Here is a 14967-nt window from a genome sequence, read left to right on the forward strand (position 1 = left end):
ATTTCGTTAAAACATTCCTATAGGAATTGATCCAGCAGATTGCGTGGCGGATGAACACCAACTGCTAGGCGGAGCCATCAGTGCTGCTTCTAGGTTTTCCTTCTGGAACTCTGGTCAGATGGAGTGGGAACCTTGTGCAAGGTAGAGCTTTGCCGAACCGTCATCCGTTACGGCCGTGTAAAAAGTTAAAAGGCAGACAAACAAAATACATTGAAACCTAAAAAGCATAGAAATTCTTGTTGTTTACGCTAGTGGTTTCTTAAGTGACGAGTGGCGGCGATCATGCCGCCGATGACCGTGTTCTGTGATTAAAGAACAAAAAAAACAAAAAAACTCAGACATTTGGGCGTTTTTTTTTATTCAATATCGACTACCGTCGATTTCAGCAATAGCGATGCGCCCTAACGAGAAGCTGATGGCCTTTTCGGCCGCAGCTTGTCTACTAGCGCTCGTCTGTTTACCTACCAGCGATGCGGCCGTGAGTACCCTAATTATATTTTATTTTTATTAGCATTTTTTTTAAATCCGTTGAGCGTGGAAATGATCTCGGACATCGCGCACGCATGTCCCGAAGGCTCCGCCCACAGCGACGTAGAAAACCGATCTATTTTCTTAAGTGTCTTCAGCAGATTTGACAGCCGTGTCTTATTTAATTAATACCTAATTAGTCCGATTTTGGCCATAGATAAAAGTGATTTACACATCACGTCTGAAAAACGTTTATTCTAATGTTTGAACATACAGGCTTGTAAAGGTTGCGTTGCCAACACACGGTGCCAATGCGTGGCAGAAAAGGGGTTTCCCGGCGAGGTCGGATTGCCTGGTTTGCGAGGATCTCAAGGTATTCCCGGTGATATCGGACCGGAAGGTCCTCCCGGACCGTTTGGACCCAATGGTGACCTAGGCTCCCATGGAGGCATGGGCGAGAAAGGCCACAGGGTAAGCAATTGACCCCAACTGTTTATCGCCCTTAAAAAAAACGCGACTTAATTTTTGTTTTGAAATTATCATTTAATTTTGTTAATGATCTGCTTTTATATCCCGGATGGTTTGCTGTGTAGGGTGATCCAGGAGTTCCAGGCATTACGGGTTTTGGAGGCATCAATGTAAGTTCAAAGTCCATTCAGCTTATCTCTGATTTCGCTAGAATACATCTGTTATACATATGCTTCATCAATGCGGTTTTTCTTGATCATGCTTTTTTCTTGTATGGATTTCTGAGGATGGCGGGTAATGTATACAACGCATATTGCTTATTTGTTTCAACTGGCTAGTAGTATTGAAGAGCAGATCATCATCAATATCGTTCGCTTAGGGTTTACCCGGTTTAGAGGGCCCAGTCGGCACTCCCGGCATGAACGGTTGCAATGGAACAGATGGACTTCCGGGTCTACTTGGTATGAAAGGGTTTCCTGGTGGACGAGGCCCTATGGGACCGCCAGGTGATCTTGGCCCACGCGGAGATGCTGGCGAAGGTGGAATCAATTCACCGGGAACTAAAGGAGATCGTGGCGAACCAGGCAGAGGAGGACTACCAGTAAGTGTTAAAAAAAATATATATATATATTGAAAACCGCTGAAAGCGGTACCAATTTCCGTCCAAAGATGGCGTTCGGGTAGGCCAGATTAACAGCCATCCTGCTGCGTACCGACTCGTATCGGTTCGTTTTCTTCAGAGTTACAGTCAAATTACATTAGTATTGCATTAGTAACTTTATTTATGTAGACAAGTAAAGTAATACGGTCAGTTAAAGCAAGAACAGGATGAAACATCAACACGTTATATCCTCTTCATTTTGTTCAAGGCACAAAACTTTCAAGTAACCTAAAACCACCCAACAGCCATTGTGGTTAGAGTTGAGAAGTTTGTTGCATCGTGGCGATGTTTGACCTTAGTTTCTTGTTTGCGATAAATTTTAGATATTTTAACAACTGAAATGTGTTACGAACTATTAGTGGAACGATGTATGTAAAGTCTCTGTTCGTGATTGATGCAGGGATTTGATGGACTCCCTGGCACTAATGGCTACGCCGGTGAGAGAGGCGATGCTGGTGATCCGGGTCTCTATGGGCTTGCTGGCGTTAAGGGTGATAGAGGTCAACCGGGTGACGATAAGGTGTTGAGCAAAGGAATGAAGGGAGACCAAGGAGACAAAGGTTTACCAGGTGAATTGTCATTCACTGAAACACCTGGAATCATAGCTGGTGCTCTTGGAGCAAAAGGAGAACCCGGCATGAAAGGGGATGAAGGACCAGCTGGTCCAGATGGACCAAGGGGACCTCAAGTAAGTAATAATACATTTTGCTTTTGCCTCCAATAGTTTTCTTTATTTGAATTATTCTCGTTGCTCCATCTACAGGGATATCCCGGTCCATTCGGCCATAAAGGCTACAAGGGCGACTATGGAATGGACGGACCCCGTGGCAAACAAGGCAAACCGGGCAACTCTGGTCCCCCTGGTATGAAAGGCGGCAAAGGAGCACCAGGTTATGCAGCAAGACCTGGATTGGATGGTGTTAAGGTAAATATTATAACTTATACCCTTATAGCCCTTTAACAGTTGTCCGTAAACGTATTTTACAATGACACGAAAGGGAATTCCTGGAGATTCAGGAATACCCGGCATTCCTGGTCTGCAAGGTCCAGCCGGTCCACCTGGTGTTTACGATCCCAATCTTGACGAAGAAGGCCGCCCAGGGGCAGAAGGAATTCAGGGTCCTACAGGTAATTTCAAGTTTGTTTCGATCCATTGGAAATCAAGTAATTTCTTAATAATTTAGAATCTCGTTCTTCTTCAATAAAAAGGTCCCCAAGGAAGTCCTGGTCGTAACGGACAGCCCGGTCGCCAAGGCAATTATGGAATGCGAGGATCTCCTGGAGAACCCGGTGTTGATGGACGACCGGGAGAAGTCGGACGTAAAGGAATCACGATTAAGGGAGAGCCCGGCAACGATGGTATTTCGTATTGGCGTAAATCTATTACTTTTAAACATTTAAATCATTAATTTTTTTAATGCATAGGTGCACCTGGAACACCTGGATATCCCGGATTACCTGGAACTCCTGGTGCACCAGGATATCCAGGCCGCAAAGGTCAACCAGGAGCCACCGTTGTTGGTCCTTCAGGACCTGATGGTCTGCCTGGCAGGGAGGGTCATGATGGTTTACCCGGAGAAAGAGGAGATCCTGGCCAAGAAGGTAAAAGATCTTACAACTCAGAAGGCATTATCATACCATAAATGACTACCTTTATCGTTAAACAGGTCCTAAGGGCTTCCCTGGACAGGGGGTAAATTTCCAAGGACCTAAAGGAGCTCCTGGTTTACCTGGCATGCCTGGCGATCATGGTTTTCCCGGCACCGATGGACTGGATGGCTTGCCCGGACTAAAGGGTCTGCCTGGTGATACATGCGGATCTTGCCCACCTGGTAAACAAGAATTTTGTTAATCGAAAGTGAGGAAGTAGATTCAATTAAAATATTTTGAATTGACAGGTGCCAACGGAGCAAAGGGAGATGGTGGTGAAAACGGTTTACCTGGCTTAGTTGGACCATTCGGTCCTCAAGGATTACCTGGCCCAAGAGGGTTGAAGGGTGATCGCGGTCGACCTGGAGGACCAGGCTACCCTGGTCTTGACGGAAGACCGGGAGCAGCAGGTAATATCTTCATGCCGTTTTGGCTAATGGGTTGAAAATCTCCGCATTCTTATCTTTTGCACTTTTTCATGAATTTAGGTTTGGCTGGACGCCAAGGCGAGCAGGGTGACAAAGGTGAGCTTGTCTATCCACCAGACATCAAAGGCAACCAAGGAAATGTAGGAGACAAAGGATTTCCCGGATACGAAGGCCCTATTGGACCCGTGGGTCCAGCTGGACCTCCTGGCTTGGACGGCTTAATCGGAATTAAGGGCGAAAAAGTACGAATAATATTAGGAAATCAATATAGTTTCATCGTTTCAACGATTTTTCTACGAAGGGCTCTGATGGAGAGACTGGCCTACCCGGCCGAGACGGACAACCTGGTCGAAATGGCCTACCGGGTCGAAGAGGAGAAGATGCTCGTCGTGAAGATGCTACTCCCGGAGATAATGGACGTGATGGTTTCGCGTAAGTGTACATAATAGCTGAATGTCAACATTTTTGTTGTTGTTCATAATGTATTATCGTAATAGTGGCTTACGTGGAGAACCTGGAATGCCTGGTCTAAAGGGCGAAAGTGGTGATGCCGGAGATCACACTTTGGTTGGGCAACCAGGTATAGCTGGAGAATGGGGAGACCAAGGTACTACCGACGCTAAAATAATGAAGTCTTTAAAACTAACAAAATGATCATCATCAACGACGTTTAACAGGTTTTCAAGGAGACAAAGGAATGTTTGGTGATTTTGGCCGAGCTGGAGAAAGAGGACGCAAAGGAGATCGTGGATTGGCAGGCATTTCCCTAGCTGGTGAACCTGGCCTGAAGGGCTATCCTGGAATGCCAGGTGATCAAGGCCTACGCGGCAAGCCTGGACGTCGTGGTCTGCCTGGCATTGACGGAAACCCTGTAATTAGATATATACATATTTATTTATCGAATTCTACTTTTATGAAACTTGATTTCGTGATTTATTTATTTTTAATTTCGCTTATTTAGGGCGTATTTGGTCGCAAAGGCGATCGCGGTGAGCCTGGTCTCGACATCTATGACGGACCGCCAGGCTTACCTGGATTAAGGGGACCTAAAGGAGAGCCTGGATATGAAGGAATACCTGGTGCTCGTGGAAGACCAGGTGACCAGGGACTCATCGGACTTCGAGGACCTAAAGGAGCTCCGGGTCTCGCTGGGCTATCTGGCGCCAAGGTAACTAGCATAATTCTTCATCATTAAATCATAAGATTGGCCACCTCATAAAGTATACATGGTTTATACATGGCATTTGTTTTGCAGGGTTCAAAAGGCGACAGGGGAAGTTCCGTCATGGGTGTCATGGGTCGACCCGGAGCTCCTGGACCACCTGGTTTGCCTGGCATTTTCGGTGATACCGGTCTCCCTGGTATTGATGGATTCCCAGGACCGCAAGGCTTGAAAGGTCTTCGAGGTGAAGCTGGAATTAATGGACGTCAAGGCGTGGAAGGAGAACGAGGAAAACCAGGTCTACCGGGAGTTGATGGATACCCTGGTGTGAAGGGTATGACCGGTGATGTGGGCCTAGCAGGCACTAACGGTTTCCCTGGAAGCCCTGGCATGCCAGGACTGCCAGGATTGGAAGGCGACAAGGGAATGACTGGCGATGACGGATACCCTGGATTGGATGGATTTAATGGAGCACCCGGAAGAAAGGGTCCTAGCGGTGACAGAGGACCACCAGGACTGCCTGGCTTGCCCGGCGAATCAGGTTTCAGTGGCCCTAAAGGAGACGAAGGAGAGGCAGGTTTCTATGGCCCACAAGGCCAACCAGGAACGAATGGTTTCCATGGATTGAAGGGCGATAAAGGTGATGCCGGCGACAACATCCCAGGCCAAAACGGCGAGAAAGGATTACGAGGAGACCAAGGAATATCAGGCATACCTGGCCGAATCGGACCCATGGTAAAGTGTGATGCAAACATAAACAAGTTTTGAAAACTTTACCTTCTTTTCAATTAGGGCGAACCTGGTCTACCAGGCGCGCAAGGCGCTAGAGGATCTAAAGGAGATGTTGGCGAATCAGGTTTCGTTGGCATTCCAGGAAGACCTGGTCTTGACGGCCTTAAAGGACCACCAGGAAGTCCAGCAGAGCCTGCACCTCCTGGACCCAAAGGGATGGCTGGTGAAGATGGAGAGCCGGGTAGATTCGGACGACCTGGTCTTCCAGGTGATAGCGGACTACGCGGCCGACCAGGCTTGCCCGGCTTGCACGGTCTCAAAGGAGAAATTGGCGACCGGGGTTTGCCAGGCTTCAACGCCATCATCGGGCCACAAGGACCGAGCGGTGAAAGAGGCATTCCTGGCCTTCCTGGTTTTGCTGGTCCAGCTGGTGAAGACGGATTGCTTGGGGCTCCTGGCATTAAAGGTTCACAGGGTTACGAAGGTCAACGGGGCTTTCCGGGTAATCCAGGTACTCCTGGATCAAAGGGAGACGTTGGATACCCAGGCTTAGTCGGCCTGCCTGGTATCCCAGGCCCCAATCCCATGAAGGGCGAACCGGGTATGCCAGGAATACCCGGACGACCCGGCTTGGCTGGGCGTTCTGGCCAAAAAGGTGCTCCAGGCAATTACGGCCCGAACGGTCCCGTCGGAATCGAAGGCTTGCCTGGAATATCGTTCAAAGGTCAAAAAGGTTTACCAGGGCAAAAAGGTTTCCAAGGTACCCCAGGCCGTGATGGACAAGTTGGACAACCAGGTATCGATGGTCTTGCAGGAAGACAAGGCTTTAAAGGCGAACGTGGCTCCCAAGGTCAAACCGGCATCAGGTAAATTTTGCTTGACTTATTCTTCCATCATGATTATTTTGTTTCATTAATTTTATTATTGATTTCGCGAACAGAATCAAAGGAGCAAGTGGAGACACTGGATTTGATGGCCTACCAGGATTGTCGGGTTTTAAAGGCATGCAAGGTGATGCTGGTCGCAACGGTCCCATCGGTCAACCAGGTCGAAACGGTACACGAGGCATTGACGGTGATGCTGGATATGCTGGACTTCCAGGATTTCCTGGACTTAAGGTTTGCTTACTCGTTCATTGCAAATGTTTTTGTTTAACACATGCCTAACTATTTGAACGACATGCAGGGTATGATCGGAGATTCTGGGCCTCCTGGATTCCCAGCAGAAAAGGGACAGCGAGGTGATGTTGGACCTCCTGGTCTTCCAGGTAAAAATTAATAAATAAAATATTCAAAACCAGAGATGTTGTCTAAGAGGACTAATATAAAATTCAATCTATTAACAGGAATGACTGGAACGAGAGGGCAAATCGGTCTTCCAGGCCTAGAAGGGCTGAAGGGAATGGCCGGAGATATTGGCATGGAAGGATTCCCTGGATTACCCGGCTTGCGAGGTCCTATTGGTTTCCGTGGAGATGACGGCTTGGAGGGCGCTGTTGGGCTTCCAGGGCAGCAAGGTTTTTACCGAACAAAAACATTTTATGCTCAACATTGATATTAATATGTGATTTTTTTCTAATTTGTAGGACAAAAAGGTTTAATCGGTGAGCCTGCTGCTCCTCCACCACCTCCTAAATCACGAGGATTCTTCTATACTCGCCACTCGCAGAGTACCAGAGTTCCTGGATGTCCTGTTGGCTCCCAAGAAATGTGGACTGGCTACTCTCTACTACATCTCACGGGCGATTCTAAGGCGCATGGGCAAGACTTGGGTATGTTTTATATAGTTTTAAAACGACGTAATTTCATATCGTTAATTGGTTATTGTTCCACCAACAGGTGCACCAGGAAGCTGTATGCCGAGATTCAGCACCATGCCATTCCTTTTCTGCAATTTGAATAACGTTTGCAACTATGCTAGTCGCAATGATTATTCGTACTGGCTGTCAACGCCCGAACCCATGCCTATGATGATGACTCCTATTACTGGAAATGAATTGACTCGATTTGTTTCTAGGTAGCTACCGCTTTATAATTTTCCTTTATTGTCGCTAACTGTATCCGATTGCATTTTGTTTTCTTGTAGATGTTCGGTATGTGAAACCCCTACACACGTCATCGCAGTACACAGTCAAAGTATGGACATTCCCGATTGTCCTTCCGGATGGCAAGAATTATGGATTGGCTTCAGTTTCCTCATGGTAACGAACTCGTAGATAAATCGTTTTTACTTAACTTTCTCTCTTATGATTAAATTGCATTTTTTTTTTTCAAAATTAGCACACCGATTCTGGAGCTCAAGGAAGTGGCCAATCTTTAGTATCACCGGGCTCATGCTTGGAGGACTTCCGGCCCACGCCATTTATTGAGTGCCAAGGACACGGTCGTTGCAACTACTATGCTACGGCCACGTCCTATTGGTTGTCCACTATTGAAGAAGATAGACAGTTCGCCAAGCCTTTGCCACAAACGCTGAAAGCGGGCGATTTGACGTCGCGCATTTCTCGCTGTGCTGTTTGTCAACGCAAATTTAATCAAGTACCAAACTCCAGAGCACCACCAGCTAATTTTAGTTCTTCACGATCTGTGCGGTCCGGTAGATTCGCATCGTCATCCTAGCTTCAAAAATATAAAATGTGTTAAGAGTACGAAAGAAACTTAATTCAGTTTAGTCTTCTTCCAAAGTCAGCAGAACCTTTTTTCGCGAAACGTTGGCGCGGAATTACCTGTGCACTTGCTATCGTTTCCTTTTTTTAAAGCTCTCCAAAATTACTTTACGTTGCCGAGGTAGCACATAACTAGTAGATAGCGACACTTTCTCATTTATGATGTACAGACGGGGACTATGAGTGCTTTCCTACCGGTCTATGCTTTGTCAATCTCAATCCGTAGATCATCAACCGCCTTTTTTAAATTCTTTTTAAAATCTGTAATAAATTCACGAGCGCGTGTGTACGCTCAAATTTTCGGAACTTATCACTGCCGTTTGTTAAAAAAAAAAATAACACGTTATTTTTCCTGTCAATAATAGCGACTTCTTCCGAATTTCTTTTCCTTGTATTGGGGCTTTTCTTTTCCTTCATTTTATGTACTGCTTCTCATAAATTTATAAATGACTTTTTTCAAATTGTTTTTCCAGCTTCTCTTGAAGTAAATCGACAAAGAGCTACGCCGTTATACCCATTTCTTGGACGAGATTATCTCTTTTTTTTTTTCAAGCCAGCAAATACACTTTGACATTAAAACCGTCCCAAGAAGAAAATGAAGAAACAAGTGATTCTTTGTTAAACGGTGGAATAGAGAAATCCGTAACACTTCAAAACAGTGCGTTTGTTAGTAACTTTGTTAAACAAAAAAACCGGGATAAAAATGGGTCTTTATTTTGTTTTTGGATAAAGTGTAAGTGTAGCAACCTATTACATGACTTAGATTCTAAACTGAACCAAAATCCCGAAGATCAAGTTTATTTGCTGGGTTGGGCTGATAACTTTTTGTTACAACACGGAAAACGGATGAACAAAGTTGTTGCACGAACAGCACTTTGATTGGCGTAAACTAAGATAGACTACTTCGGATATTTCACAGATGGCAGGTTGGGAGAGAAAACCAATCATTACCTGGAAATCAGCATTCAATTAAGAGTATAATGCGTAATTCTAAACCAATTCCAAGAGATGTCGCTCTTGGCCTAATGGTAATTTCCGGATGAAGACACGTCTTTTACGTTTACTTCAAAAACTTAACACTTAACGTAAAAATGAAGGCAATATGCATGATTCTACTTGAATTTTGAATGCAAAAGCATATATTATTAGTTCATAATTTTATGTTTTAGAAGTGAACCACCAATAAATTGTAAAAAGCGGTGCTGCATCGTGCTAGTGCTGGTTTGCACTTTATTACCATCCAGACAGGATCCCCTATCGGGAAATTCAAAATATTAAAGAAACAGCTGGTTTGAAGAGAAAACTAATAATTTTCCAGAAATCAGCGTTTAATTTGAGCATACACGCGCAATTTTTATAGAATTGCAAGTGGTATACCTTTTTCGTGAAATTCTTGGACTTCAAAATAAGCCCAACAAAATATATAAGACCAACTTTTCCACTACGCCACAGCGCTATGGCAAACTGGCGCGCTAGTACGAACCAGCGTTCACGCAGTCAATCGTTTTTTAAATACACCGAACATTTGACAGAATGCTAGCGTGCCAGTACGCTATAGCGCTAGCGCTATGCAGCAGAAATAGTTGGTGTATTTTCAAAATGATTAACTTAATGGAAAAAATCGCAATTTTCTCGGAATCAGCATTCAATAAGGAGTTCCGATGAATCTCAGTTTTTGCATAACAAATTTTTAAGCCCGACTAAATAATAAGCCCGACTTTTCTTATTTTTTCGTTTTTTACGTTTAATTAAAAAACCATATGGCCCGTTTAAAAATAAATTTGATTTCTGTGATCAGCATTCAATTCTGAATCGAAATCATGTATTTTAAGCGAAATTTAAAATTTAGCCAAAAATGAAAAAGTGAGAAGGCTATAGCCTTCCCACTTTTGTCAAAATCCGCAAAAAATGAAAACTCTTAGAATCCGATAAAAATAACACAGAACAAGCAAAATTGAACGGCGATTTCGATAAAGTGGTTTGTTTTTGCGTCAAATCAATCGTTTTTTAAATACACCGAATATACGACAGAATGCTAGCGCACCAGTACGCTAAAGCGCTAGCGCTATACAGTAGAAATAGTCGGTATTCAAAAAACGATTGACTTAGTGGAAAAATAACAATTTCACAGTGATCAGCATTAAATTTTGACTATATCTTGTGATTTTCAACCAATTCTAATGAATGTTAGTTTTTGCAGTTTCAAATTTTAAGCCCGACAAAATTAGCCCGGCCTTGTGTTTTTGACATTTAATTTAAAAACTATAAGGCCAATTGAAAAATAAAGCTGATTTCCATTATCAGCATTTAATTCTGAATCGAAATCATGTATTTTTAGCCAAATTTGAAATTTGGCCAAAAATGAAAAAGTGAGAAGGCTATAGCCTTCTCACTTTTGTCAAAATCGGCCAAAAATAAACTCTCTTGGAATTCGATGAAAATCATACATTATATTCAGAATTTAATGCTGATTCAGAAAAAGCCATTCGTTTTCTTGCCAAGTTAGCCGTTTTTGAAATATACCGAATATTCGTGCAAAAAACGTAGTCATAAGTACTTAAAAACTTAAAATTTTTTATGCAAAAACCGGCACTCATCGGAATTGGTTGAATACCACCGGATTTATTCCTTATTGAATGCTGATTCCGATAAAAGTATTATTTTATTCATTAAGTCAACCATTTCGGAAATACACCAAATATATCTATGCTGCATCTCGCTAGCGCTGTAGCGTACTGGCGCGCTAGCATTGTATCAAATATTCGGTGTATTTCAAAAACGAGTAACTTAATGAAAAAAATAGCAATTTTCCCGTAATCAGCAATAATTTTGAGTATATCCTGTGATTTTCAACCAATTCCAGTGGGCGTCAATTTTTGCAGTTACAAATTTTAAGCCCGACAAAAGAAGCCTGGCCTTGTGTTTTTGACGTTTAAGTTAAAAACTATAAGGCCCGTTGAAAAATAAATTTGATTTCTGTGATCAGCATTCAATTCTGAATCGAAATCATGTATTTTAAGCGAAATTTAAAATTTAGCCAAAAATGAAAAAGTGGGAAAGCCTTTCCACTTTTGTCAAAATCGGCCAAAAATGACATCTCTTAAAATTCGAGGAAAATCACACAGTATAAACAAAATTTAACGCTGAACCAGAAAATGCCACTCGTTTTCTTGTCAAGTTAGCTGTTTTTGAGTTACACCGAATATTTGTACAAAAAAATAAGAAAAGCCGGGCTTATTTTTAGTCGGTCTTAAAATTTTTCTGTAAAAACCGTTGTGAAAGTGTCTTTAAAAATAGAATAGTACAGAATAAAATAAGGTTTAATAATATGTTTATTAAATAAAGTTATTAATTAAAAAATCATATTTTTATACGGCAAGAATATGTGAAGTTGTCTTCAGAGAATTAACTAGGAATCTGATCGGTAGATGGCTATAGCAGTAAAAACAGAAAATACCGAAGTTTTTTCTATTTTACAGCTACCGCCATCTAGCGGCCACAACTCTAGTTAATGAGTATGTTGAGTGTATGTAGAGAACTAACTTGAAATCTGACCACTAGATGGCGGCAGCTGAAAAGAAATATTTTTAAAAATATTATTATGGGGTAAGACGGATTGCCATAGAAGCACGTGGAACTAATACATAGCTGTGTTAAAGCCTAAGTCTGTTTTGAACGCGGACTTTTATCGGGTAATCCCTAACTAACCACATAACGTTGCGGTAATATTCGACGGTGGTTCATAGCTGTACAAATGGGTATAGAAATACTGATACGCGAATTGGTTAATCTGTTGTATTTACACATTTGCGGCCAGGACTGAACAAAGGGTCTGCTATAATCGCGGAAGGTGAAGGTAATAACTGAACAACTGAAAGGGTCACATTCTATCTTTAAGATTTTACAATGTTAACTGTTTTCTGAAGTAATCTTGGAATTTTTAGACAGAAACATTTTTCATTTTAAATATAGCGGCAAATTAAAGAATGAAGACAAAGAAAATTAAACATGCAAGAGAAAAGAGAAAGGCCCCTCCATAACCATCAAACCTCAATAGGAGTAAATCTGAAAACAAAAATTTTACAACTCATCCTTATCTAGAAGTGTATAGCGGTTTTTAGAAGGAGCCAACTTCTTGAATGTTGATTCAGGAGGCTGCGTTGGTTTTTTGCTTGGGTCCTCGTCTCTATTGATCTCATTACCCACTTTGTGTTCAATTTGTTGAGGGGGGTCGGTGGCTGGATCTGGACCGTAGTGGAATTCTCTGTGCAGCTTTCCAGAATGCAGATCGGCGAGAAACTGCTTCAATTTTCCAGGAATGTTTATATCCTTTTCAAAAGAGAAAAAACAAGCCTTAGTGAGTACATGTATAATTGATTTTACTGGTAGTTTCGGTATTACTTCAAAATTAGGGAAGAGATACATATGCCTAAAGCTGTCGATCGCGATAAGTGGAAGGTCTTTTTTACTCTTTCCTAGATGTTGGAGTGGATGAGCAAATGTCACCCCGTCGGCCGTCAAAAAGTTGATGTTCTCTAACAATCGATTATGAAAAACGTTGACTTTAAATCCTAATAATCTGGTAACAATAAAACTTACGTTTTTCGTCCAACAATTCGCGATTGATTATTTCATTGTACTTTTTAATGCTGTTATTGTCGTCTGGATTGTAGAAGAGGATAAGAAAAGGGAGGCCCTCCTCTGTCAGTTCTTCCGCGTTCTCAAAAGTTATTTCTCGTACCAATGGCACGCATTTGTCCGTTGCCCAAATACTGAATTCATCGTAACTCTTCAAATCACCGGTGAAAGATTCATCTACGTCATTTGAACGTGCTTTGGCTGGTCTGAAGGCAACAATTGATTGATCTGGGGGATGCATGGCACGTGTTACGTCGCCAAAACCGGCATGGAAAATACAGTCGTCCTTCAGCACAGCAGCCAATTTCGCGAAATTTTTGTACTCTGGTGAATCCTGCGTTTCGAAGTAACCAAGAACGTGTCGTTTCTTATCATCCAACTGATGGTGCTGGACTTCTGACAGTTGTTTAAATTCTTTCACAGGATCAATCAGTTGCTCTCGAACAAAATTTGCAAATGCTTCAGCCGACCTCTGCCCCCGGTACTCCTTCTTAAACAGCTGGCCATTTCTCACAGCTTTCAGGGTGGGATACTTGGAAATATGAAATCGTGTTCCAATGGAAGCTGCAAAGGCAAACATGTCACTGATTTCAAATATGTGCGAGATTAGAAATGTTTAGGCTTCCTTACTTTCTTTGTCACAATCAACTTTTCCTAACACCACCCGTGATGCAGGGAACTCTGCGGATACTTTATCAGCTGCTTCATCAAAAATTGGAGCAAGCATATTACTGAATCGGCACCAATCTGCGTAAAAGTTAAGGAGCACCAGTTCTGTGTTGGCTGGAAAACAAAAAAAAATGGCACCATGTTAGCTATGAACCTGACATGTTATTGAACTGTGCTTTACCAATTATGCTGTCAAAATTATCAGCTGTGAGCTGAACAGCTCCACATTCTACATGGCTAAACAATTTCAAAAGTATCTGTCAAAACAAAAAGCATGTGAGATTAGCAATATATTGACTTCTTGATAGCGAAGAACCTACCAGAAATTCTACGATAAAATTACGCGGGTTGACAAGCTGGAATATCCTCATGTTGCAAAGTTTTCTAGGAAAGAAGGCGATAGTGTGTAGTTTGACGAAGGAGACGCTGAATATTTTTAAAACTACGGTTATGTTAGTTTCCCTTCGTATGGCCACCCATACCTAGGGGAAATAGCGGTGAACACAAGTACTGAACCTTAAGCAAAAGGCGTAACAATTATGTCGCAGTCCCTTAAAGTAGTAAGCCAGTAGAAGACGACTCAACGAATGCCACGACAACTAAAAGGATAGTAATACGGGCTACGAAGCAACCTGAAGCCCTTTCTTCTCTGTGACGCATGAAAAGTTCTATTTAATCTACAATTTCAAATTGAATTGGACTCCTAATTTGAATGTTCAAATGAACTAGACAAAGTGAGAAAGAAAAAGAGCTAACAGCCAGTCTACGTTCTTTAGAAAGACCAAATCAAGACGAGAAGAGGGCTAATTACATAGCTCTGTGAAATCACTTGAAACCCATTAAATAGCAGCCTAATGATTTTTTCAGTTTCCCATTACTAGTAATGCAGACTGTTATCCTTGCGAAGGGATTATTCAAAGACTGCTCACAACAGCCCAACCGTTTCCTTCAACAACAACAAGCCTAGACAGTGATTGTCAAAAATAAAAGCGAACGTGTATTAAAAAGATAAATTTATGGGTTTGTTTTGAAACTTCCAGGCATTTTCCCAAGTGAATTGATAAACCCGTGTTATCGTAAACAGCGGATTACAAATCTTATCCCGATGTAGGCTATAACTGCGGTTGCTACGGTGACTAAAGCACCGCTTGCAAAAGCGTTAACAACAGCCACTCCTCCAGCGACTACAGCAAAGCCAACACCTATTCCTATTGGTAATACAAATGTAATCATATAACTAATAGAACTTGAATAACTAGATAAATATTGTCGTATACCTGACATAACAGATCCAAGTACAGAACAAATTGCAGCACCGACAGCCTTAGCACCGCAACATGCCAAACCTAAAGGAAATTTTTATGAAAAGAAACTACATAAAAATCTATTCAATCTTCTTAAGACAAAACAGAAAGCCACAACACCG

The 14967-nt window shown here is 42.4% G+C and overlaps 2 protein-coding genes across 3 annotated transcripts; one reads left to right on the forward strand and one right to left on the reverse strand.

Moving 5' to 3' along the window:
* Positions 1–114: 114 nt before the first annotated feature.
* LOC130690884 (collagen alpha-1(IV) chain-like) lies at positions 115–8817 on the forward strand. 2 transcript variants are annotated; one of them, XM_057513747.2, is made up of 25 exons: positions 115–478; positions 745–939; positions 1062–1106; positions 1316–1537; positions 1998–2285; positions 2361–2522; positions 2596–2725; positions 2807–2956; positions 3023–3199; positions 3265–3429; positions 3496–3657; positions 3736–3917; positions 3977–4107; positions 4173–4282; positions 4353–4546; positions 4637–4843; positions 4931–5572; positions 5630–6435; positions 6510–6687; positions 6755–6836; positions 6915–7085; positions 7155–7340; positions 7408–7585; positions 7655–7769; positions 7849–8817. In XM_057513747.2, exons 1-25 carry the CDS (start codon positions 395–397, stop codon positions 8185–8187), a joined length of 5301 nt encoding a protein of 1766 aa, XP_057369730.1. In that variant the 5' UTR covers positions 115–394; the 3' UTR covers positions 8188–8817. The 2 variants fall into 2 exon arrangements, with proteins under 2 accessions (XP_057369730.1, XP_059350453.1); XM_059494470.1 differs by lacking the exons at positions 2596–2725; positions 2807–2956 and having other exon boundaries at positions 2361–2451.
* A 3198-nt stretch (positions 8818–12015) lies between these two features.
* LOC130690888 (endoplasmic reticulum resident protein 44-like) lies at positions 12016–14148 on the reverse strand. The gene is made up of 6 exons (XM_057513751.2): positions 13862–14148; positions 13723–13798; positions 13503–13655; positions 12834–13436; positions 12636–12769; positions 12016–12563 (listed from the first exon to the last, which is right to left on the reverse strand). The coding sequence occupies exons 1-6, from the start codon at positions 13910–13912 to the stop codon at positions 12315–12317; spliced, it is 1266 nt and encodes a 421-aa protein (XP_057369734.1). The 5' UTR covers positions 13913–14148; the 3' UTR covers positions 12016–12314.
* Between the last annotated feature and the right edge of the window lie 819 nt (positions 14149–14967).

Source organism: Daphnia carinata, chromosome 1, assembly GCF_022539665.2.
Source record: "Daphnia carinata strain CSIRO-1 chromosome 1, CSIRO_AGI_Dcar_HiC_V3, whole genome shotgun sequence".
Taxonomy (NCBI): domain Eukaryota; kingdom Metazoa; phylum Arthropoda; class Branchiopoda; order Diplostraca; family Daphniidae; genus Daphnia; species Daphnia carinata.